We start from the raw sequence: 27,946 nt of genomic DNA, 5'->3' as shown, positions 1-27,946 counted from the left end.
GTAAACTATTATGCACATTCGGTTCCTTTAATTTTATTATTCATAGTTTCAATATCGATAATCGCAATATGCGCAACACAAAATTGTCCGCTTAAAATACTTCCTAACGAGTTATACGCTACGTCGTTTTATTTTTTTCCTATCATTTGGTTTCTATATCAGATCCTTTTTTTTCTCTCGTGGTAAAATTCAATACATCACGAGAGATTGCGAGAATAGTCACCAACAAATCGGTACGAAAAGTTCTCGACTGACATTTCCAGAAACGTAGAAACGTTTGAAACGAGAGAACCAATCAACGTAATCGACGGCGGAACAGTTAAATTGGAATTCCAGCATACTTTTCTATTAGTTCTCGCGTGAGTCCTTCGAGTTTTAAGTGGCATGGGAAATATTGCCTGGAATTTCGTCATTGTCATCCAATGGCAGAACGAAAGTGCCAACAAACGTATTCCAATAACGCTTTATGCTTCTCTGAGGGATTCAACTCAAGAGATTTGCCGTGGACGTCGTTGCTCGGTAATTCAAAGTCTTGCAAGCTTTGCTCACATTACTTGTCATAACAAAGTGAGACACTTTTCGTGTTCGCCTGTGCATCTTCCCTCTCAATTAATCGTTCATTTCTACGATTGACGCTTTTGCGAATAAGAACCAAAACTGTATTGAAGATTCAAACGTGACGTGCCATCTTATCTCGGAACATAAATATTCTTAATACCGCGCGCAATATTTTATTTAACCGTGACGTGCAAATTATTTCGTTGGAGTGCTCTCAAGTATTTCAAAAGGGGGAAAAGATACGTTGCCAGCGATATACACGCGCGGATTCTCATCGTAACATCCGTGGAAAAAGGTGAGAACGCTGCCGGAAATGATCTCTTTCACGAGGCGCTAATGACTCTACCGCTCTCATCCTTTAGCGTCACGACGGCGGTAATGCGCGCGAGAGACGCCGACACTTCGTGGCCACAGCGTTGTTCGCGTTATGAAAGCCGGCGAGGTACCGTATTTATTAAACATATACGAAGAATAGGTATATGAGAACGTGCAGTATACACGTGAGACATGCCGTATTTTGACGCAGCAATTTTGCCGTAACATTGATATTCCGTTGCTCTATTTCTTTTTATTAAAGTTTTGATGCTACTTTTATCGTTTGCATTATTACATTTTTTTGATCCCATTAACTTGTACTAAAATAATTCAAGTTCAAACTGTAAATGTAACAAGGTAATATTATGAAAAACAAAGTAATATTATATGAAACAATTAAACAATAACTGTAACCAATTAAAATAATTTTCATTATACACATATGCATATTTAAAAAATAATTTAAATACTCTCTGTAACACTATTTATAAATTATGAAACATAATTTATATTCATGGCAATATAATAAAAATTCTGACCATTCAGTTAATTTACAAAAAAAAAGAAAAACATAATATTTCTGTTAAAACATAATATTTGTAATGTATTTCTAAACTTTATCTGCGTTAAATATTCCTAAATAACAAAAATTATCGTAAATAATTTGTTATAAATGTACTTTTTGTAATATCCCGTGTAATGCGAAAATCTAATGTAAAATGTTATCACGATTGCACCAAAGATAATGCAATAACGCTGTTGCATTTTAAACGTTCAATTAAAAACAAAATCTTATTTTAGAAAGCAAAATAAGAATGAACAAATTGACACAACTTTCATATATTAGTTAACACAAATTTATTTCTTGCAAACAAACGTTACCGATTTCACAGAAAATGTTTTTATAACACCTAATAAATGCAAAAGTGGGAAAATTTACAATTCTATCATCACAAAATATAAAAATATAAAAATAATATTAAAAAATATTTATATCTCTGATATATTTTTATGTTTTGTAATGCATTTTGTACTATAATAAAAAATACAAAATAGAACTTAATAGACTTTGATATTTCGCAAAATAGAATATAACAGAATATTTTGACTGAGATAGACGAACGGGAAAAATTTTTTTCTAAAATAGAATATCCTGATTTTTCAACAGCAAACACTTACGGTGACAGCGACGTAATTAAAGTAATTATTAGCGAGACAGACCAAAGCACCGTCACCACCAATTCCTAGTACGGAATTGCGTGGCAATTTCCTTCGTGAACTAAAAGGTAAAGTTCGAGTCCGTCTAAAGGAAGCCTTTCCAAGACGAATTTCAGAGATGCCGCGAAAGTGGAGCTTAATCATGTTGAGCCGAGAAGTCGAGCTACGAGAGCAAACATCTATTTCGTGTCCTGATTCACTCTGAACGATATCTTGAACGACTCAGAGGGCATCTCGTATGCATGCCCTTTGCTAGCAAATCACCTCTTCATCGCTTATACGTTGCTATGTGTTAATATATTATTAACCGCATTTATGTCATAATTTTATCATCACAGTAAAAATGTATGAAATATATTAGCGTACTGTAAGAGACGCATAAATTACTTTACTTTAAAAGCAAAAATGTAAATTTAAATAATATAATTAAAACCATTAATTTAAATAAGTGAAATTACTTAATTAACTCTCCCTATTCAAACTATTAATAGAATAATATTTAGAGCTGTTAAGGTTAATTAATTTAAGAAATTAAAAATATTTAATAAAACATGTTGAAATTGACAAACGTTCTCGTTTAACTGATGTAACTGTTTTAATTGGTTAAACATTTTTTTGTCCATATGTTATACTACAAATAGTTCTACAATTTATTTAGTCAATATTTTTATATTAACTAAATATTTTTGTATTGATATGACAAACATCAATATTATAGTAGCTTCAGTTTAATATAACGTAAAATAAACGCGTTAAAAAAAAAATTACAATGATAAGTCTCGTCTCCATGAAGCATTTTCGGTATTTCATCTTCACTTTCTATAATTTAGTAAATATAAATATATTACTTGCAATTAAATTTATTCAAATATTTATTTTAACTCTTTTTTATATTTGTTGGTAAATCTATATTTAAATATTTTTTGTTAAATCTCCCAAATTCCTCAAAAATATTTCACAAGCAGAGAATTAATTGCAAACTGCTGACAAGTCTAGCCTACGTAAGTTGATCCCCAATTCCAACTTTCACCGTTCAGAAAAGAAAAGACTCAAATTTCTCGGAACTATGAAATGCGAAAAATGTGGCGTCAGCGCTCCAACCCATGTTTTTTACCACGAAAATCACCGTTTTAAAGCGATGTGACCAGAGACGCTGGAATGTCGTTCAAAAAGCATATAAAAATAAAAATAAAAATAATCATAAAACTTTTAAACCGTCATACTTGTGAACATATATTTTGTAAAAAAACTTAATTTAACTTAATTTGATTAAAATAATAAAAAAATTTGAATTAATAAAACTTTTATTTATAAACTAAATTTTTCTTTTGTAATTACGATTAGTTTTAGTTATTTCATCATATTTCGAATGCTCCCATAGATATGAGATTATTCCCTTATATTTTTGTCATTTTTTTGAATTATGACCAACAATCTTCACAGTTTTTTATACAAATTATCGACATTGTGTAATGTTTGATTCGATAATGCGTTACTTTAGAGTTTTGATCAAGTGAAAAGAGCTCTTGAGCTTGAAAGGAAACAAGTTTAAGGTCGTCGAAACAAGTTTAAGGAAATGATCAACGAGAGGAGTCATTGGAAGAATGCTTTTTTTGACAAAAAATGATTATTTATCAAAGGTTATGAAATATATGCCCTTACTTGCTATTGACGCTTTTTTTGAAAAAATGGGCTTCAATGAAATGAGATATAGAAAACACTTTTAGCTAATTATTTGTTATTATGCTCATAAAGTAAAATTTAACAAATAATCTTTTTGTCTTTCTCTTTCTCTCATTTATTCATTTAGCAAACTATTATTAATTTGTAATAATAAAACAAAATAATAAGTTATAATAAACATTATATATATATATATATATATATATATAAAATTCCGTTAAAAATAAGTTATTAATTTTTTAAAATATTAATTTTAAAATAAAAAATGTAACAATTAAATTACAGACATTATTATGTATTACCAATTATTTCTGTAATTATTAATGTTACATTAAAATGCACAAATAAATATTTACGTATTTAATTACGATCAATTACTTCGAGTTGAAATTTTAAAACAATTGCAGCATTAAATATTTTCAATTTTTCATTGTGTTTTAAATTTTGATTTTACAATATAATGCAAAATGAAATATGTTAATTCTGTTTATTATATTGCTTAAAATATCATTTTATCGCGCAATACAATACAAAACATAAAAAGAAATGCATTATTATCGCATTTCCGTCGTTCGCGTTTTCGACAATGCGGCAAAACACCGTGACGTTTGCACGATTTTTCACTATGGTTCTGCGCGTTTTACTACAGAGGAGAAAGATTAATTATCGCCAGCTCTAGCGATGGCAACGTGCATTTTCAACATGTCGAAGGATGAGTCCACATACGCCAAGTAAGCAAAGCACACCGGCTGTTCCCGGTGTGATTTCCATTAATCTCGATTACTCGGTAGATCAAGCATGCATTTCCTGTCGTATACGAGTAAGAAGGAAAAAGAGAGGGAAAAGATAGGATAGGGAACGTAGGATGTACCGAACAAACGGATATTCGACTCTCCATGGGGATCCTAGGGAAATCCAATTGTGGTCAGCAGAATCGGTCGGAAATGTATCGAATGTACGATCGAAATATCGAACGGCGGGTATATCTCGGTTTCCCTTCCGCGATTGTGTTCAGTTTTTGCTATTCCATCGTATTCCGAGCGCCCATCGATGTAAAGTCACCCTCGTGTGTTTAGTCGTACTTTTTTGCGTTTATTTATAACCAGTAATCTTTTTCAAAAAAGAATATGTAACAAAACTAAGAAAAAATCGTTTATTGTTTGATAATCCTATCTTGCTCTAATGCAAAGTTAACATGTTGGATATTGGATTCCGTAAGTATTATAGTATATGTGATGCTTCATTTTAATCAATACAGCTAATTTCCTCGAAAAAGTTATTAACAATACAAAAATATGTTTCAGATAAAAGTTATTTTAGATAAAGTCAAAAAAAGAATATTTTATAGCATAAACAAAATATAAATTAATGTTTTTTTTCCAAAAACAATATTTTAATACTTTTGTATGTATTATAAAATGATCAAAGGAACTATATTGTGTAAAACAAATATAATTTATAAATAAAAATAGTGGTGGCATTCATATTTTTTAGTGTCTCTACCTAGAAAAAAAAACAACATGACTAAAATACGATCCCCTCGAAATCGTTCACTTTTAACTAAAATTTTTTTTGTGTCATCAATAATTTTAAAAAAATTAATTGAATTGATTAAAATTGGACACTATGTACATGTAATATATATATTCTTCGCATATTTAAATCGATTGAATTAATTATTGTGTACAAAATTTAAAATAAAAATAAAATATGCATTTCAGAATAAAATTGAAATATTGCATCTTAATAGAGACAAAAAATTCAGAACACGTTAAAAATGTAGAATTCTTACTGGATCCTTTCTATATTCTGCATTAGCGCAATGAATTCTAACGTAAATCTTTAATATTAAAAAATAATTATACATTGCATTATGCAATGTTCAACTTCTAGTAAGAAAATACAATTCCTTGCAACGTATTCTAGAGTGCCCTGTCAATTCCTTCTTCTATCGTAATCAATCTTAAAAGAAATGGGTGGAAAATTTCGTGATCCATTACATTACGAGCCAAGAAGCTCGTACAGCTCAAAAGATTTTTTTCTCGATTGCACTACTTCACGTTCTACTTCACACTTTCAATTTCGATTCACGTCTCGTGACTAGCGAGAATTTCTATCTCTTAAAAAGTATTTCTACACCGGTTTCCATTGATAATTCGTTTTATTTTCATCTGTCACGTCTATTATTTTCTTCGTTCACCTCAACCCGTGAAAACATATTTCGAGAGTCTGAATTTATTCGATTCCGCTACAACTTTATGTCAATTAACACAATGAACAGTCGACCTAGCTTTCTATAAGCTTTATTCTGACTCAGTATTTGTCGAAAGTTTCGATCTGAAAGATTTGATCCCCGCCGCTAGCAAATTCTGGCTACTTTGTAACGTAATTATAACTGGAAACATATGAACATCACGTAATGAAAGTAGTTTGGTGCATGGTGAAGTTAAAGGACAAATACGTGTGTACAGTCGTGAACTAAAAGGTTGCAACATATTTTCTTCAATGGTTTTTAAAATGTAGATTTGCTCATCAAACGGCGAACATAATTGGTTCTTACCTGTGGATCCAACCAATTACGTTCGCCGATCAATGAGCAAGTCTACATTCCAAAAACCATCGAAGAAAATGTGTTGCAACCTTTTAGCTCACGACTGTACATACAAACAAGTAACTATGTAAAAAAAAAAGTTACGCAAATCTATGGCATTCTATAATTAATTTATCTATTTTCGTTTCTTATGCTACGATTAAACAGCTTACTGTAATTGTATGTTTTCCCGTATGATGCTTTTTTTCATTTCAAAGCTCTCCAAATAGATTATGATAAATAATTTTATTCTCGAACTAAATATATATTCGATGATTTTTTATTTTAATTTTTTTCAAGATTAACTTCTTTGTATATCAAAAGAATATGCAAATGTACTATAACACATTTTGTACAAGAAATTGAAATCTTTTATTTACATTATAAAATATTTTTAAGCGACGGGTAACTATGTTTCTCTTGTGTTAGCATGTAATATAGCATCGCTCTTCTCGTACGCATATTTTTCAAATATATTTTATGTAAACAAGAGAATTTGTCTGCGTGTCGCGTACTAGTGGAAAACCTTTGATGTAACAATGGTGAAATGACGTTATCTCAGGAATGCTACAATTCTCTCAACTTCTAAGGATCACTGAACTTCTACCTGTAACATTGTAATTATACTCCGTTGCAACAACGGGACCAACAAGAATCCGCGGCAGTCGATACGACAGCAAAGTTGCGACAATCTGTTCCACGCGAATTATTTTGTACTGCTGGCAATGGCTTCTTTAAAGCTTCCGATTGTTCGACGCGCACAATATCCTACTGACAAAGCGGCTTCGTGAAGCGGCATAGTCGATTCGATGTAACTACAAAACGGTTACTTCCGTACGAATTCTTACGTGTTTACCTAATACTTTAATAAGCAAACAAAAGTTACGTAAGCGCCTTTCATGGAAAGAGATACACAATTCCGAGGACTTAACTACCTTAGAATATCAACCATCTTAGCGATCTTTCTGCTTTCGCAAAGCAGAACCGTGGAATAATAAATTTCATCATAAGATTTCATCGCAAGCCATTAAAGACGTTTTTGCGATTTCTGCGATAGATAATATTAATGTTCGGTCTCTCGCGAGTGTTTCTGTTTTTATCTTTTTTTCCTTCGCGTAATACCCACTGAACCCAGCTCTCGGTATATTACAAAGGAGTCATTTTTAATTAGCAACCAAGCATTTTCTTTGATTTCTAGTATAACAGTACAGTTTTAATGATAAAAGAAATCTTGATTAAGTATTTTAAGATAAATTTAGGTAAATAGCAAAATTTTTTGGATCTTTAATTGAGAACTTTAATCATTTTTTTACTTTTATACTTTGCTTTAATTTAAACGCTGCGGTAATTAAATGCAGTGTCGTAATACTGTTTGCCACTCACCAACAAACATAATAAATTCATTGCGCTTTAGTGCGAATATATTTATTATTAAAGCATAATATAACCTCATTTGGGCATTTATTTAAAAAAAAATTTTTTACTATCTAAATTGTCATAAATCAGTCTAACTGTAAAAAATTGCATCTTTTTTTTATTGCTATTGCATTACTGTTTATCGCTATGAATATTTAAAAAATTTCAAGAGTCATAAATTAAGAATTAGATTTAATCATTTCATTACGAATGCATTTGCAAAATAGCAGTATAACATTGAGAACACAAATTAGCGTCTAATACGAGAGTTTGTTAAAAGTCGTCCGATTTATTCAAAAGTTTTAAGCACGACTTCTTCGCGAGTTAAGCTTTTTTACCATTCGTTACATTCTACGCTTTTAGCTCTCAAAAAGTTTTATAAGCAGTTCAGACAGTTTGCATCGGTAATGTTTAATAAAAAATCTTTTTCAAGGTATCAAATATTTATTATTTTAATTTACCGTAGCTAAAATAAAATTTTGTACAAAATTTCAATATTTACGCTTGTAATACAAATATGAATAAAAATTAAATAAATGCAGAGATATATTAAATACTTTAATAAAAACAAATGTATTTCATTTTTTGTTAATTTTTCTAATCAATAACTAAAAAATTAGTTTTAATAAATTTCTCTAAAAAAAATGTCAAACTTATTTACCGAGACCAATATATTACGTTTCATTTACACAAGTTACACTTATTTTAAAGCAATAGTATGTTCTTTTTAAAAAATTTCTACTGAAAATTTAAAAAAAATATTCAAACGTACAATAATCATTCAAAAATGCATATATATATTTTTTGTCAAACATTGAATGAGATGGGGATCGACAGTTGTTGAGTGAATGCAGTCAATATCCCGGGTACTATATAAAAGCGGTCAATGATTGGTAAACTACCTTTAAATTACACATTCGTGCGCACTGTCGCGCACAACACGGACAACCGTTGTGCTGGCGACAGCAAATTCAACGTCACATGAAGCGAGTAATTTGATATTGTAACGCTGGATAACTATGGTACGCGTATTTTACTCGCGGCGACGGCTGGAGATTTCCATACAAATTAGCGGACCCACGGGCCACGTATCATAATCCGCAAATAGTAAACGGCTGCATTTGTGGTAATTCAGATGGTTGGCGTACTTTGTAGTACTTGGCGTCTGTATAGTCATGGGATTTACATTTTTATCTCTCCAAATTTGTTTAATATTGAATCAAATAATAAAGATTTTGCAAGTAATTAATAGTTTATTTTATTTTCATACAGATAAAAGCTATTTCCTTAAATTTCGAAAAACATTAATTTCAGAAAAAAATGTTAATTTATTATTTGCTTAAGCATAATAATTCAATAGTAGTAGAATAGAATGCTTGTAACGAAATAATTCAACTGATATAAGCCGAATTATTCATGGGGTAACCGGAACGTTTATTATATTTTTTTTTGCAAAACGAACTTTTCATATTTTGCGTGTTCTTTTTTTACGATCCACATGACGTAATCCAACTTGATTTAGTTTACGGTCATCTCGTACGTGATGCGCGCATATTACGGCGCAACGTCAACGAATTAATTTACTGCGTCGGAGATAAGCCGCGGATGCGTCATGCAAAGCATAATCTCTATCACTGGCGTAGTGGAAGGTCTGCTTGCATGCGTACCGGAATCACTTGCGCGTATACGCGGTCGACTTCGCACGCAGAGTTTATTATAACTAAGAACAAATATTCAAATCACTAATTATAATGTTTGGTTAGATGTCGCGAAATTAATTTGCTTGTCTATGTGCGAGTTAATAGTGTGTAAATGTCCTTTGAATAATAATTATTCAATATAAACGTATACGAGATGCTCCAGGCATTATGCGTTACCTCGCAATTGTGAATCCATTGACAAGTGCGTTTTACTTTCAAATTGTTAGATAATGAGTTAGTTATTATTGATTCAAACAAAGTTTGTTATTAGTTTACATGTGTATATAATACAGAATACGCATTAACAATTGTTGTAGTCACAATTTATTGTATAAATTATAATTACATTAGACATATATTAATTATCTATCACAATTGCAAGTATAATGATTTATAATAAAACTTGAAATTATGTAATCAATAATGATTAACCTAAATTAACCTAGATAGCATCATGTCTAAAATCGGGACATAAAATATCTTATAGTCATTCAGACGTCTTGAAATATGTCTTTCACCATTGTTAATTCAAGTAAAAATAAAATTTATATAATCTATGATATATATATATATTTTTTTTTTGTGTAAAATGTTTTTATGTTTTATTGTGTAACTCATTTCTCTGCGCTGTAATATAATCTACTATTCAAATAATGAAATTAGCTCTCGGCGTTTAATTTTATTTCATTCATTTTGTACAAGTTTGAAAATAAAATTCCAAAACAACTGTTTCGTTGCTAATAATTGCTCCATCGTTTAGTGTTTCAATTAAATATTTAACATTCGTTTACTTTGTTTAAATGTATCCGAAACGTATGTTACATATATCCATTTCCTTTGTGCATATATATTTTAAGCACACTTAAAAAGAACTAATCACAGATTTTCACATAAATTTTTTAAACTTAGTTATTCCTGTAGTTTATTGTTGTAACAATTATACAATTATTTGTGCATTATTTGTAGGTTATATTAAAAATTAAACCATAAGTTAAAAAAAAAGATGTGCTTTTGAGTTACATTATGTATAAGTTTTGGTAAGAAACATTATTCTCAGGTGTAACTCAGAAACGAATAATGTATTGAGAAGGCGTATCGAGCGTTATAAATTCAACTGCCTTGGCGTTTATCGTGGGTGAAAATTTATCGAAGAATATTTTGTAGAGCTAAAAATAAATCGGCAAGTTATATCCCGGATTTACGATGTAGAATATTTTGCCGCAAACGATTATAGGAACAATTTTGCTCAATATCTCTAATTTCTATCACATTCTCTTTGTGATGTACAGAATCACAATGAAAGTTTATGCGTCATTGACAAAACGCAATATTAGCCGTTTAATGTGCAACGTGTAATTTGCACTTTGTCGACGCTCTCTGAAGTGTTCGATGTATTTAAATGCAACACTGTCCGTAAGTATACGTGCAAACACACAGCGGAATTAACTACAAAAGACTGCGCAAATTAATGGCAAATGGCCAAGCGAACGGTCTTGGTCACACATGCGCAGATTCAAACAACCCCAATTAACTTTGGAGCGCGATAAAAAGAAGACACGGGCGTACTTTACGATCAACGTGACACTATCGGAAGAGTAAATTTACTTTTCGCGTTAATTTATTGTAATTCGCTTAGCTTCCACTGACACATCTCTGTGACTCGATTTTACTGTAAGATTTTTCGGTGTAACCGTTTAAAATTCATTCTTTGCTAACAATTAACATCAAAGTATAAAAGTATATATATAAAATTTTCATAATGTGTTTACATATATATATAATAATACTTTATTATCTTTTTTATTTTATTATCTTCTTTTTTCTTTTTGTTGTAATTTTTCTCAACAACTTTATATCATACAAATAATTATCAAACAAAGTTAAATTTACTTTAATTCTTTAAATTTAATCAAAATCTAACTTATCTCTCTATATATAGTATTATTAATATTAAGCTCTCAACTGAGAGTGAGCCAGCGGGACATCGTTCGTCATACTTGCTTCCTACAGTGATTTCCAACTGAGAGCATCGTCCACTTTCGTGTGCAAAAGTTCTTCGGACAAAAGGCAACCATGTTGCGGCCCATTTTGCGCTATCGATTCGCCAAGTTCTCAACCGCCATGGTATAACATTTCCATCACCGTCCAACAATGTTCTCACATTCGTAAACGTTATCAAGCAGTTCTCACCGCCCGCGCTAGTACAAACTCCACAACGTGCGTTTGGCGTATGATCGAATATATGTATCGTTGTAAAAGTCAAATAATGCAAAACACAAGAATTCAAGAGAGTGTAAATCAATTCGATTGCGTTACTCAACTCGCCGTATTGTAATACGTCGGAAGGAGTGACATAGTGTCAACCCGTAAAGTTACACGGGACATTACCGATGTCAAGAACATACGTGTATATCGCATGTATGCCAACGACTGGCTGCGAATTTCCATGAGAGTGTAAATCGAATGTACATAACGTTTCACTACTGCGCGGTTACGCAACAGATATCTGCGGTGCGTAATAGTTACTGTAGAGAAATTGTTATTATATGTATATTTTGTTATTTCGATATTATATGTGAATATTATTGTACGAGTAACCAAGAATATTAGATTGTGCTAAATAGATATTAAATCAAAAACAAGATATACAATAATAGATGTAATGTTGTAATAGATAATATTGTAATAGATGCGTTAAATAACGTTGATAATATAAAACATCCTTTTGGAATTATTATTTTTTATGACACTTATATCGTAATCATTTCAACTGTCTGAAAATAATGTAACAGACAGTTAAAAATATCATAAAATTTAATGTATTTTTAAGTTATATATTAAATTTAATGTACATTAAATTTAATGTATCTATAACAGAAAAGCATGCATGTGCATAAAATTTAGTACACTTTTGACAACATTAAATTTACATTAAATGTACATTAAATGTTTTTAATGTGCCTATTTGAAATTCGCATTTGTTACATTACATTAAATTCTGTTGTCAATTTTTAACAGTGCGAATATTCTATAAGAATATGTATATATGCATAAATATCACAAAAAAATGATAAATATAAAAACTTAAAAAGATTTTTTATATTTGTAAACATGATAGATTTACTTTTCTCGTGAGCCACAAAAACGTTAGTTCATTCTGTTCGCCAGATATAAAGTTATAAGTTTAGTGTAACATTTTCGATATCGTGGAATCTAATATCTTTACGAAATCTAGAAAGCAACTTGAAAAAGTATAGACCAAATAAGCAGAGTATATGTGGGTTGTTTATTGCAAACGCCTTCGACATGCACTGAGTAATCCCTAAGGATAAGTTTCTTCTAACTTCCGTTACACAGATCCTGTGGCTTAAGCATGTGAAACAACGGTAGGATCCATTAGGGATAAATTGAACAGGCAAGTTTATGTCTTGCGCGGCGTTTCTGCCCTTACAACTTAAAGAACAGAGTTTCTCATAGATTCCAAGAGAGCTTTATATGAGAAATTGATCAACTTATAGAGCATTGATACAGATACCGTATAGCGCCAAATAAACGAAGTAATAATCGTTTGTAAAAGCTTGTAGCATTTATGTTCAAATATATTCAATGTTGTGTTCAAGTATAAAAAATCAATACATACACTAGAGATTCATTAAATGTTTTTATTATATAAAAACATATAATAAATCTTTATGTATGTATTAACATTTTCTGGTATATAATAATTTAGGATTTTATATATACATACATATATATATATATATATATATATATATATATATATATATATATATGTATGTATCAGGCACTTTTTTGGTCAGATGTATCTATATATCTGTGCATTGTTAATTGAAAAAACAAAACTACATTTTGATTAATTAGATATTTTTTAAATTGTTATTTTTCTATGATTTAATTTTTCACATATATTAAAAACTTATAGGTATTAAATTATGGAACAGAGTTTTATGTTATGTGTACGAAAGTTTATACTCGTGGTGTTCGATCAAAAATATCTATGCTAAGTTTAACTTCCAGAAGTGCTGAGAAGCAAAAAGCGTTTTATTAAATTGTTTATTATACATCAAACACAGGTAAAGTTTTAGATTATAATTTTACTATACATTTGAAAAGCTAAGAAATTTTTAAGAAGTTTTAAATATTCCGACTAGCAAATTCTCTTTACGAAGTATTCTCGGTGTATATATAATTCAAGGAATTGTAAAATAAAATAAGTTTAATTCTTAAGCGCAAATTTTAAGTTTCGTCTTATTTTATATTGCACATTTACAATTCACAATATATCAATTTAATCTTTGTATTCAACAATAAAATTACGAGAATTTTTCGATGAAAACTTCCCTACCGATTTCCCTATCGACTTCTCTCTGAGCGCGGTAACCAAGCTTCGAACGAAAGTCCATTGTAACTTTCGAGCGCAATAGTGTCGTATGCAGCACTAGATCAAAGAGTATTCTCTAATTATTATGCATTCGAACTACTAACAGACTCGGAGTACGTTTTTCACACGGACATTTCATCACGTGCAATGCATCTCTCTCTCTCTCTCTCTCTCTCTCTCTCTCTCTCTCTCTCTCTCTCTCTCTTTGAGGAGATTTTTTTCCAACAATCAAATGCGAATTGTTATCTCGCCGGCATCGACTTGTGATTGCGAATAATCGAACACGAGGATCAAGTTCCTACTATCCTCGAGAATCATTGTGCGGATCATCCATTATTCATATTGAGTGACCACGAGAAATCCCCAATATCGTTGATGACATTGACTGATAACACTTTTCTTCTATATATCTCGATAATTCGGATGGATGCACGTATAGCTGAATCTATTGAGGTCGCAAAACCATCTTTTTAAACCTTTTTTTTCTTATACGAAAATAACACAAGGACCAAGAATGGACAGGTGACAAAACGTTAAAGCTAGTCTTAGGGTAAAGAATGATGGGTTTTGACCGTAATTTCTTATATAAAATCTCGTTATACGAAGCATAAAACGATCGAACATGAAGGAAAATAAAGTGTAACGATGCGTTAGCGAGACATAGTCATATCTAATATCTCGTTTGCCTTTAACAGGCAGTCGATAAAATTTGCGATTTCGCTGAAAATCATGCGAACATTATTGCAATATTACAGCAATTTCATAACTATGATTAACGACAAAGCTCATAGAGGCAGGAATGATATACAGTAGAGATTTGATAATAGAGGCGTGTTCGTTATATTTATATATGTGACAATATATTTTGCATTGAAAATTGGAACTCCTCTTTTTATTACCTGCTTGCATCGTTCAACTACATCTAACTAATACTTTTTATTTTTCACTAATTGCAGTTGGAAAATGGTCAAACATTTAACAGTTTAATGTGTCTTAAAATTTTTAACCAATTCTTTCTTTCGGAAACTTTTACAATAATTACTACAAACACATACACACACATATGCCAATAGCAAAAGTATACTCCGATAAAAAGAAAAGAATTTTTCTCTCTTCAACTACGCGATAAAACCCGCAGCTTTTTCACCGTAAACGCACATCTAATGGTTTTATTGCGAAACAACGAAGAGAATATTCGACCAGGCGAATACCCTTAAGTTAATGTGAAAGTTTTACGAGTCTCAGATTATCACGGCTTAAATTTCCTTAATGTATTAACGTAGTCTTTATTGTACCAAATTCTCAAATAAAAATAATGTTAGAAAAAAAGTAATGATACATATATACAAAATAAATCAAAAATATATTAAAAATATGTGTACGTTTGTTCCTCATATTTGTTATCTAAATTATTAATTTTTTGGATCAATTAAATATGTTAGCTTTTTTTAGTAATTTATTAGCCTTATATAATTGCATGCCGCAATAATGGATACAGAATAATGGATAAAATACTTTTAATTCATTTTCGAACCAAACAATATTAAGTAACACATAATAATTAAAATTAATAGACAGTATAAAATTTTATATACACTTTTAATAAAGCAAGCTTTTTGTATCTTTATATTTCTCTTTATTATTGCTTTATTTTTCATTTATCTGATTAATGAACATTATTTTAAAAGCTGATTTAATAATCTAATACTCAAAGAAGCCTTTCATTGTTTTTAAATTATAAATATATCGGAAAACTATTAATTTACATAATTGAAGAATAATATAAGATGCAAATTCATTCATTTCTAGCAGCCTATTGCAGATAACTTTGCAACGTCAAGATCTATATTTTATTTTTGTTATAAAAGGAAATAAGAAGTTTTTACACTCAGAAAAGCTTCCAAAAATTTTAAGAAAATTGGTCGACCAAGGAACTTTACATATAAGAATATAAACTAAAATGCAGTTTAATGTAACGTAAAAACTAAGAAAACCGGGAAACAAGTCTTATCCTGGAAAAGTATCGTTTCAGGAAAAAATATCTTGTATTAAAAAATATTGTAAAAAAATGTTTAATAATACTGAATTTAAAAATAAAAGCATATTTTTTGCAAATTTTTTCAGTCTAATTTTTATAAGAATTAGATTAGAGATTTTTGCATTTTGTATACAATAAATTTATCTTTTATACATTCAAAATTCTTTATTATTCCCACCCAAAAGTTTGCTATTTCTCAACAAAAATTTAACAGATTTTTTACACAAATAAAAAAATCACTTAAAGATAGATTTGTGCAAAAATATCTTCGAAAACGATTTCTAAGATGCAATTCCAAAGAAGCAAAGAAAAAAACATCTTTCCTTTGCAAGGACGCAAATAAAAAAAAAACATAGCTGAGTTCACGATGGTACGGTTATTTCCTTGGCACGGTGTGAAATTCGATCAAATCGATATAATCTCCGATTGCAATTCGGTAGAACGGTCTCACATACACGCGGTGCAGTCGCATACGCCGTATCTGTCCCCAAGGTTTCCATTTCACGCTCTCACGCCGAGCTTACATCGGACAAACCCGAGGAGGAAACGTCGCGATCGGCACGGTGCAATTGCACAATACCCTAGCGACTCCAATAAGAAAGTTTAGCCATGCAACGTCGTTTCAACTAATATCCTCAGAGACATCAAAGAGACCATCGAATATACATACATACATTACACATGTATCACAGAAGAATTCTCTTCTTCCTGCTTGTCCCATTATTATAACATATCATCATTTCATCATGAATATAAAAAATCCTCTTACATAAATTTTTACTTGATCGATTATTTTTACATTTTTACTGCCTTTGCGTTAAGTCAACGTTTTCATTTATCTTTGTTTAAATGTTTACGTCAATAAATAATAATACGTTACTAATAAATATTAATGTTCAGCTTTAATTAACTATATTTAAAAAATAAAATAAAATTATATAAAATGTACATATAATATACATAAAATGTATTATCAAGATAGAATAAAAAATCTGATATAATTTATCATATTGTATAAAATGTTTACCAATGTTTTGATTAATTTGAAAAAAAATTTTAATCAACACCGAATGTGTTCTTTGTAATCAATCAAACGTTTTATGAATTATGCTTGAATTATGAATTTTAGCAATTTTAGATTCAAGCTAGGAATAAAATTAAATATGTGTATTATTTGCAGCAAATATTGATTAATAGATATGGTATAGCGTTTGTCATAAGAAATAAACGCGTTTAACGGTAACGTGACAAAAATGTTAATCTATAAATCAGCACGCAAACTTATAAATTAAAAAAATGTTCAATTACTTGACATAATGTCTAAAGTAAAATATATTGATAAAAAATAAAAAACTGACATGAGCTTCAATGAAAATAATAATAATCACCGCACAAGTATGATCATAATCTATACATTTTTATATATATTTCCTCTATATGTGTATATCATTATAAATTTTCATGTCAAAATGAAAATTATCCAATATTCTACTTGATTTAACTTTACACTACATTCAAACACATTTTAATATAAAATTTAAATACGAAATAATTTAATGCATACTTTATTTCAAAGAATTTAATACAATTATTAATTCTGTTATAATCTGTAAGAGAATTTCTGATTTCATGATAAAATATTTGTTGACTCTCACATCACAAATATAAATTATAATTTACTTCAAATCCTAACACATCAATTTAAAAAAAAAGAAAAGAAGGCAATGGATTTATTCTCTTAATATTCTCTTATCATAAATTTCTATTTTATTTAAATATAGTAATGCAATATAGAAATACATATTTAGATATTAAACAAGAATAAATATAATATAAGCTACTCTTTGTTGCAATTATTATCATATCATATAAAATTCTTTTAACGAGATGTCGAGAAAAAGTTACTCAACTTTTAATTCTTTGAAATCCTTCTAATAATATTTCATCACATGCGTATTCATTTTATTTTCATAAAATTATACGAGATAAAATCCATTGCTTAAAAATTAATGAAAAAAATAATTTAATACTCACGAACCAATGCGCAGCAACGGAACACTACGATGATCTGTAACAAATGTATAATATCAAAATTAAAACAGTGCCAAAATAAAATTATATAATATTTAGAAAAAATAAGTGTAGCGCACATTAAAGTTCGTATTCAAAACACGTTGTTTTACTTTTTTCTTTGTTTAAGCTAAGTTCAGAAACACCCGAATGCTCTCATTCAAAATCAGGAAAGAGGAGGGTATCTCAGGACATCTCCTCGTTCCTGGTTTTGAATGAGAAAAATATTATGTATTGTACATCATAATTTTTTTTTCCCGAAGAAAGTATAGGCAAAGTAGAGCTAATAAAAACGAAATGTGCAGATCTTTATTTTTAATATTATTGCATACAAAATATGATTATTTTCCTAAAACAAAAATTGTTAAAGAATTTAAAAAAGAAAATAAAATGGCTTTCTGTATGAGAAAGATTATTAAATATGATTAGAAATATAATAAAAATTAAATAAAAAAAAAGAAAAATTATTGAAAAGGTAAGTAAAGTCATTCAATGAAATTTACAAAATTAAAAGATTATGCAACTATTTTTTTCCAAAATGATTTAACATATGTTCAGAATTTATAATAATATCTGTGAATCGAGGCAAAGCTATTCGTAAAATTTTTTATGTGCCACTGATTTATATATTTTTCAAATAATTTTTTAATTGTCTAAAGATAAAAGAGTTTTCTCTGGAGAGTTTCGAGAGCAGCAGATACTGGTAATCATGATCGTAACAGGACAAATATAATATTTTACGTTATAATAAAAAATTTACTCAGACTTAAAAGTAAAGTTATATTTCCTAATAAAAAATTAAAAAAAAATAAATAATTTTAAATGAAATAATTAAAAATGAAGAAATAAATAAATAATTTCAAGTGGGATAATTAAAAATAAAAAAATAAATAAATAATTTCAGGTAAGAATTTAAACTCCTCGTCCTCCTCTTCCCGGATACGCCCATGCATATTATCCTTGTTATTATATTGAATGCTAAAGGATACACAGAGGCACTCGGGTGATTTTTTTGAACGTAACCTTAATGAACGATAAAGATAGAATTAATAAATAAGCGCGCTAATATCTCTATAAATGCGTTCTGAATACAAGCGCAAGTTTTTTATTCGTTATTTAAACGGATACTCAATGAAAAAATTTCTGCTAACGCAGAAAATAATCGCCATCGCTGCTAATGACTCGTTTCATTGTTACCATTAATTTCCATTAACTTGCTACGCAATCAGTTTGTAAAAGAGTCATCGGACGAGCGGGATCGTTACCACAATCGCGAAGTTCATTTCAGAACTGTCGTTTGTCCGCACTTTTTTTTCTTTTAAACGATGCGGCGGTCGAATCTAATGACGGATTTAATTAAGCCCGCGCGCCTGAGAAACCACGATACTGTGGGAACGAATCGAGCTGCGGTTTGGGATCTTAAAGCGAATCCGTTATCGAACAACGATAAATAAATCGTTACTCACCTCAGAATCGCTCCCGTCGTCACTCGATGCCACCTAGGCCGCCTCCTCCTCTCAGCTTCCGTCGTTGCTTCCTCGTGGCACGTTCACTCACAATTTTCTCTCGCGAAAATATCGTTAATAGCCGAAAATAAATACCGAAAAACCGGCCGCCGCGATTGTAAGTTTGAGAATGATCGAAGCGCCTCGCGTCGCTCGTCTCGCGCAACCATCTTCACTTGTGTCGACAAATTATGGTTATAAGTTTTCGATATTAATACATACTTCCGCGCGCGTCGTCATCGTTAATGGAACGTCTCGCGGAAATCTGCTCTAAATCAAGATCGCGTGGCATTCGATTAGCAAGCTAGCTCGCGGTCGATCCTGCATTTCGTACCTCGTACACTTGATAGTCGAGTGGCATTCCGCGTTCGTACGTTGGGCATTTTGATCGAGAACAATCGCGGAGCGTATTGTACCTTTTAACGCAGCGGAATGAATGTTTTCGGAGAAACGGTGTTGTTCTTGTCATACCGAGCATTCGGTCGCGCGAACGTCCGACCTTGGATCTTAATATTTTCACGCGGAATAACATTTCAGTCGCGCACTGCGCAGCAAGTCGTCACCACGTACGCGAGGGTAGTTGCTCGCCTGAAGTTGGCCGCGCGACTCGCCGCCTTCCCCTCCATCTCATTTCAGATTCGATAAATGTCGATAATTCGATTAGTCTAACTTTCGAGAGCGTCGAGTGGATCGTCGTGCTTCGCGCGTGCGGTATTTTTCTAGCTCGCGTCTTCTCCGCGTTATTTTTCCGCCGTTCGTGTAACAAAGCGCTCACCGCGTCGCAAATTGAACATCGGAAGTGCCGCGCGCGATGGACAATATTTTCGCGAGTGAAAATGAACGCGACGCGAAAGTGCAACAACGATGAGACCGGAAAGAAGGAGGAGGTAACGAGAGCGGACGAGGAGAGAAGAGGAGAGGAGAGGAGCAACCGCTCGGTGAGTCATTCATCAATCGCTCAGTATAATCGGAAGGGATTAGCGTTATTCGTGCATCGCGCACGGCATTCGTTGCAATCGCCGATCCCGAGAGATAACGCGATATAGCATTCACGGACCCGCCCGCCCGAGTCTCGCCGGGTGAACGACAGCGCGGAAACTGCGTACATACACAAGCGCGGCGCGCGCTGTATGGGTACACAAGGGCGCGCGCTGTATACATGTATACATATATCGCGCCCGGTGACGCGTTACTGAACCAATGACGTCGACTTTAGCACACTCGTCTCTGTGTACTGTAGCATCGTGCTGTAGCCAGCTTACCGTCACGAGATGCGTTATTCACAAAATATTTAATGTCTTACAAAAGCAAATATGTATCGGACGTAAGCTGCCCTTTGCACTCTCAAATTCTATCGATGAATCCATCTCCATTTGTGTGAGTCGGTTTGCTCTTCTCTTTTGCTAGATTTTTACTCGGATTGGACGGTTTCCAAGAACCGAGAATTTTTTTTCCCCCGTTTTGAAACCGGGAAAGTGAAATTAAATTTAATCTCCGCACGCGAAAGATGCGACGGTTTTCTTACTTTTCTTAACTTTCTTCATTTATTAATATTGAACAATTTTATTATACTCGAGATTAAAAATATAATAAAAATTGGAAAAAAATACAACGAGGATAAATTTTATTCTTTAAATTTAACGTTGAACTTTAGATTTAATTCGCGTGTTTTATTAAAATATGAATTCAACTTACTAGTTTCCGGTGTTATCTTCAAATGTCATTAATTACTTTAAGGAACAATTAACACTCATTTAAAAAGGAATTATTCTAACACAAATGATCAATTTTTTTTCACTAATTAACAAATATTAATTGTTGTTCATAAAAAATTTATTAAAAATTTTACATCGTACAAAATTTGCACCGTTTCCTTTCGAAAAATCAGGAATTTGCTAGTGTCTCTTTGGTATGATAGCTATCGATTCTGTTATACCTCACATTCCATTCATGAAATGTCACGCGAATAGCTACCATGTCAGTAGCCTAATGCACTCGAAGAATTCATCGTTCCTGAGGAATTTCGTATGCCCCATCGTTGTATAAGCTTGACCTAGTGCACTGGATATCGGTATTATATCAATCAACCGCCAATTTCTTGCACTCTCATATTCCACATTATGATGAAGACATTATAACCATACTTTTAACATGCTAAAATTTTATATGTAAAATTACAACATATTATATACATAGTTAATACATTTTTTTTCTTACGATGGAAAATTGATATAAAATGACTGAGTAGAGGGGACGTAAAAAGAAAATATTTATACGTGTGTAGAAAGACATTGTTCATTATTGTTTTGTCATTAGAAACATTATCAGATTAAACTTACATAGTAACTATACACGCATAGATGTACATACATATACAATAATATGAGTATATATGTTGTATATTTAAAATCGCGATAATTACGGTCTATTTCACATCGTGATTAATTTCAAGTGCAGCGTCCATTCTGTAGACGTTAATAAATCTCCTTCGACAAGTGGAAAACGCTTTTATTTATAATTTATGTATCAGCTAAAGTGCAGTCATTTGATGTAAGAGTGAAAAATCTTGGAAATGTGAAATGCAACATGTGAAAAAGTATACATTTACGTGTATATCCTAAAGTACAATTCCTAAAATTCGCCTATGAAACTTTTATCAAACAAGCTTGAGCATTCTGTAAATGCTTTATGCACTGTTGAGCACCAAACTTATTTCGCCCAACATTGCAGGGAGATTTAAAAAAAAACATGTAATTAACTTTAATTTCTCTTTAAATAACGTGGAAATACAGTATCATTGTCTTATAAATATATATTATATATAAATTTTATATATAATTGCACATATAAAATTTATATAATTTATATAAATATTACGTGTATAATTGTATATATAAAGAGTGTTATATTATGTATTTGTATATCGTACGTTATGACTAAAATAAATAGTTTGACATAATTTTCTTAGTTATATCAGAACGTCTCCCAGTTTTACAAAAATAATAATAAAAACAAAGAAAATGTTTTATTTCTGATCTCGTTATATATAAAAAGGACAAAAGAAGTTTAATGTAATATTTTACTAATATATATCAGTAAAATATAATCGACACAAGAGGAATGTTTTCATACAGCAATACTTATATCTCTGTCATCATATCTTTCTCTTTACTATTTCCAATGAATAATATTTAGCACATTTTCCTTCACATTTATTTCAAATTACATTCTTCTTTCTCACTCTATTTTCTCTAATAAAATTTAACAATCGTTATTCAAATAAATATGTAAATATTTAAAACAGAGTTAAAATGTAATTGCAATTTTCGTATTGACGTGCATTGTCTTTCTTTTATTGCATTAAAATGTAAACAGTAAAACCTAAGTATCAAATAAATCAATCAATTGTAATCGTAAAAACGTCTCGAGAATAAGATTGCCATTTTATAAACTGCTTCAGTTGTCTGTCGAGTAACTTAATGTTTAAATCTTATTATTTGTTTTTCTGTGTATGTGCTACAAACTGTACTTAGATCTCAACTCCAAGTATCACTGTCAATTTTATGTGGATGATGAATTTTGGAAAAAAAAGACAAAAATTGAATTTAACTTGCAATTTATCTCTTTTGTTTTTTGTGTCTGTTTGAAAATGTCCGATTATAGTCAACATGTTGAGCCTGGCACTAGGAATTTGTATTCCTAGTAATACTGTCTACGATACGCTGTCCCCAGAATGCTTCCAAATTAAATGGGCGAAAATCTGCAAAAAAGATACGAAATACATCTTATACTTCTTCATTCACTACACCATTTCATAGCAAATAACAAAATAAGATAAAAATTATAAAAGTAAAAATAAAATAACAATAAAACAAAATAATTTAAGATTAATAGAAGCTGCATATAAATTAGAACATGCAAAGAACGTGCATATAATTTTCTTAATAAATCAATATCCAAGAAATAAAACAAAAAAGATAAATTTGAGTTTAAATCGTACACAAGCTCTATCATCATTTCTAGATAAAGTGTAGAAAAATATTTACTTTTCAAGATTGGAACTGGATCAGGACAATGATAATATGTAACCGACGCTCCATTTCTATGATTGGAAGAGTTACTGTGTGGTTGATTGCGTGACGTATCTATCTCTCTAGATACCGAGTTCCATGCTAAAAGTAGAGCAAGAAAAAATAAACGTCTGTTAGAAAAATATATTTCAATATCTCTTAAATTAAATCACATTATACTTACAATCATAGATATATTTTATCAGATCAATGTGTTGCGCCAGTGTCTCTGGCTGATGTCTAGACGGCATTGAGGAAGGCCTCTTCCCGTTCATCGTAGTCATCTGCGATCTACTACTGTAAATAACAGAAATAAGATAAACAATCGTTCTAAAGTTATCCATTCAGTTTTCTTATCTGCAACACAACTTCACAAAAAAGTTTGATTCCCTAATAAAAATTTACCTAGTCTAACCTAACTTAAAATGTGTCAACTGTAACGCTAGCATGTGTGATTAATGCAATCACAAATCCATCTAAAATAAGTGTTTTCATAATTAGCTAGATTTACGCATTATCGCGTAACGTAAAATCCGTGCAAGCACAGATGCGGTATTTCACAGAAACATTTTACGGATCTACACGTTCGAAACTTCGGTTAGTAACTATCATGCACGTGATTCGATAACTTGCGATAACGTCGCCAAACCTCGACGTGAACGCAGTTCAAATCACGCAATGACAATGCGGCTCGTTCGTGACAAGTTGCCGCAGCACGCGTATCAGAATCCATACGTATGTACGTATACAAAGGCCGTGTCCATGCCACGAATTCAGTCATTTTTAAACTACAGATGCTGCGCTCGGGAATACGCACAGAGTGCTTCCGAGTATCATTTTATTCTTCTTCAGCATTCGGTGAACAATAATAAAATGAAACCTGAAGCCTCTGCCTGAAGACATGCTAGAAACGATACACACACGTACTGACACGTACTGTCTGCCAACAATTAGGTGACACGATTCCCACACGCGACATTTTCACTCGCGTGTATGTACATATGCATGTGTGTACAAACCATGCACGCTTTAGCTATAGATAGCATTTAGATATAGATATATAATATGGCGTGTATACACAGCACAGTAATAAAAAAAGAACTACACATTCGAGCGTGTCCCGTTGAGGACGATAGAAGAGGCGCATTTTCCAGCAAGAAAATCGCTCCGCGATGCCACCAAATATGTCGAATCCGCGAATTAAATGCCCAAAGTGCGAATCAATGTTTGGGGGATGAGCAAAGACAGCGCGGGAAAGATGGCGGTTGATAAACGTTGATACATTTTCCCGTTCCCGCCCACGAACGTTCGTACCGCCGTTCTCATTTCGCGGAATAGCCTTCGCGTGTCCTATTTCACATATGACTGGTGACGTGTAAGAACGACGACATAAGAACGATTCGCGAGAAAGCGCTGGCGAGGTAGAGCACGTTCGTCACGCGTGACTGTTAGATACCTCATTCTTCCTAGTTCTGTGTCCCTCCCAGTCTCTCGACGACGATGCGAGTCGATCTGTCGACGCGACGGATGACGGTGGCCGGGATACGCAGCCTGGACGTGGCTGCGTGGGGACGCGAACGGCGGGCAGGGATCCAGTGCCGCTGACAATGAGGGAAACCGTGCAGCCGTGCCAAATGCACAGCTGTACCAAGCTCACCCTACTGTGACTAGTGTGACTGTTGATGGCTGTCAACAATCGCCACGACGCGATCTTCCGACTACGCGAACGGAAATACACGAGTGATGACGAGAAACGCGCGGCCGCGGGGTAGCACGATGGTAGCGAACGGGAGCGCCGTTAGATGGTGCTCGGGTATCGAAGAGCGTTGCACAGCCGGTATTTTATCCATTCAGCATCTCTCGGTCAGTCGAACCAAGTTAGACGAGAATCTGTTCAAGTTTCTCGAAAGTCATTGTGGTATTGTCACTAGATGGACCTGCTAATAGCATCATTCTTTTAAACGACCCAATCAGCAATGTTTTTTAAATGTTTTTTAAACGTTTAAAAAATAATATAGAATATGTTAAAGTATGAATATTTGGAAAACATTGATTGCTGGAGATTGGGGAGTTAGATATTGTTTTTTTCATAATTATTTAATTTCGCACAGTTAAACTACTAAAAGTGTTTCTTTTAAATACTCTTATTGTTTTATATTATATTAGTAGGTAAATTTGGGGAATTTGATAATAAAAAATTGACATCTTTTTGAATGGATACATTTAATCATAATCGGAGCAATTTTTTAAATCTCCATCAATTGTATTTTTTTTAGAATCCTGCAATTTTTAAGAAATTTGTGATAATTCTCAAGATTTCTAAATCAAATGCGATTGTGCAATAGTTAAGTTATTACTAATGTTTATGTGATGAAAGATTCTCTATTTTTGGACATATTTTTTGTACCTAATTATTAAACTTTCTCGAGAACATACAAGGATTCTTGGAAATTCAGTAAAGAAATTGGAATGCCATCATTTTTATCAAAACTTTGCAAACAAGATATGAACTTCACAGAGAAGTTTTAATTCCAACTTCGAAAATCGTAAGCGAACTAAAAATTGTATATATACTTAATTATACGCTCAAATATGTATATCATTATTTTTCTCGATGCCGTGTCAACGATAATAAAATCGCTCGAGAGCGTATTAGAATAATCTAAGAAGAGATTACACGAAGGAAAATGCAATTACTTCCGTTTCCTTCCGCTATCTCTACAGTAGATTTAATTATCGTTTAAAAGATACATCCGTAACGCAATAGAATTGGAAAAGCCGATAGTCCCATCCGTTATCTCACAAGACTTGTTTGAAAACTTATCGTATTATCTGCGGCTTCTCCTGCTCTCTTCTATATGAAAGTATCGAACATGATTATCCGTGAAATAAAAACGATTTTTCTCTCTTACTTGTTGGTGTATAAAAATATTGTCGATCGTTTAATTTAAAAAAAAAGCGTTTTTTCATAAAGGCAATATTTTCTTTAATTTCCCTAGTTTTATAATTTTTAATTCTTTCCAACATTAAAAAAATTGCATTTTTATATAAAAATTAAAATATAGCATTGTTTGTAGCACATTTGTTCCTTTTTTTTATTTTGATAAGTTTGACCTTAATTTAAAAGTTTTCACAATGTAATTTTTCGAAAACATTATAACGAAGAGAAACTACTAAGAGTCTTTGAGATTGTTTTCTTTTGCATTACAATGCAAAAGAATGCACGTTTATTTACTTAGCTACACTAGCTAGCGTTTCTTCAAAATGAGACGTGATATTTCAGAGTTAAAAAAATACGTGTCCTTAATAGCGTTAATTAAGAAACGACAGTCGTTCTTTGAAACTGCTTTTCAACTAGGTCGTTATGCTTAGGAATGCGTCAAATGCATTTAGTAATTAAATATAACCCAGTTAATAAGCGAGACAATTCTACATTGTCTCAATAGCGATAAAGAAGTATCAATTGCAATGAGATATTGTAATTTCGATCAAGTGCTAAAGATAAAATTAATATCTGTGGATACATCTATATAGATATTAATTTTTATTAAAAAAATACTTGCATTTTATCAACAGTAATATGATAACTCTTCTTTATTACTTATTCCTTTCAACTTTTGTCATTTTCTTTTATTGTTACCAACGTCAAACCTACACAGCACAATCCTCCGAGGAACGTTCATGAGACGTTTAATGGTCTGAGAACGTCGCTTGGATAAAGTACTGCGCGGGAAATAAATATCGCATTTTTCATGTTACATTTCTATGGATTTTCGGTGCTGTCAAAAAAGTTGACAGATACGTATTAAAGGATCGGCATGTAATACAAGTTCTTGAACTCATACAATTACGTGACACGAACTTTTTAAAAGACTCACGATCGAAGAAACAGACATCAACCGAGACATTCTGAAATGATTAATTCATACAATTACGTGACACGAACTTTTTAAAAGACTCGCGATCGAAGAAACAGGCATCAACCGAAACATTCTGAAATGATTAATTGAACTTTTTCGCAACGAATATTGACAATTAAATCTCGCGAGTTGTCATGCGTGAAGTCGTAGGTCATGATTGACAGAAAGATCCTGCGCGTAATACATACATTCATGAAATCGGACAAATGCGTATGCAATGTGGCAACAGGCGAGTGTGCGCATCGATTTCCGATATGCACGCGCTCTTCTCTATAGAGTCCACCACACGCCACGATCCTTCGTCCTTGCCTTCCTTTCTGGTCATGTTAACCATGCGACCAACATGGCGAAGGGCGTATACGAATTTCCGGCATTTTTCTCTGCTTCATCGTAAGTGAACGCTGCGAGTTGCATTGATCAATATTGACTGCGCGAAAGAATTCGGTATATCGTCAGCGAAT

The 27,946-nt window shown here is 31.8% G+C and overlaps 2 protein-coding genes across 4 annotated transcripts in view; both read right to left on the bottom strand.

Annotated features, from left to right (window-relative positions):
- Nucleotides 1-20,600, bottom strand: part of LOC105205519 (glutamate receptor ionotropic, NMDA 2B) — a 198,741-nt gene extending 178,141 nt beyond the window's left edge. Inside the window, exons 1-2 of one of the 2 annotated variants that reach the window (XM_011174895.3) lie at nt 19,457-20,600; nt 17,955-17,988 (exon numbers count right to left, since the gene is read on the bottom strand). The gene's annotated coding sequence lies outside the window, so the exon portion shown is untranslated. The remainder of the gene's footprint in view (nt 1-17,954; nt 17,989-19,456) is intronic. The other variant, XM_039455310.1, reaches the window with a different exon arrangement.
- Nucleotides 20,601-21,768: 1,168 nt separating this feature from the next.
- On the bottom strand, nt 21,769-25,321 carry LOC105205526. Of its 2 annotated transcripts, none has more exons than XM_011174908.3 (4): nt 25,022-25,321; nt 23,750-23,862; nt 23,542-23,667; nt 21,769-23,255 (listed from the first exon to the last, which is right to left on the bottom strand). In XM_011174908.3, exons 1-4 carry the CDS (start codon nt 25,024-25,026, stop codon nt 23,179-23,181), a joined length of 321 nt encoding a protein of 106 aa, XP_011173210.1. In that variant the 5' UTR covers nt 25,027-25,321; the 3' UTR covers nt 21,769-23,178. The 2 variants fall into 2 exon arrangements, with proteins under 2 accessions (XP_011173210.1, XP_039311251.1); XM_039455317.1 differs by lacking the exon at nt 25,022-25,321 and adding an exon at nt 23,971-24,444.
- Between the last annotated feature and the right edge of the window lie 2,625 nt (nt 25,322-27,946).

The sequence above is a fragment of the Solenopsis invicta genome, chromosome 11, assembly GCF_016802725.1.
Source record: "Solenopsis invicta isolate M01_SB chromosome 11, UNIL_Sinv_3.0, whole genome shotgun sequence".
NCBI lineage: Eukaryota > Metazoa > Arthropoda > Insecta > Hymenoptera > Formicidae > Solenopsis > Solenopsis invicta.
The sequence above is the reverse complement of the archived record's forward strand: the minus strand, read 5'-3'. Positions and strand labels throughout refer to the sequence as shown.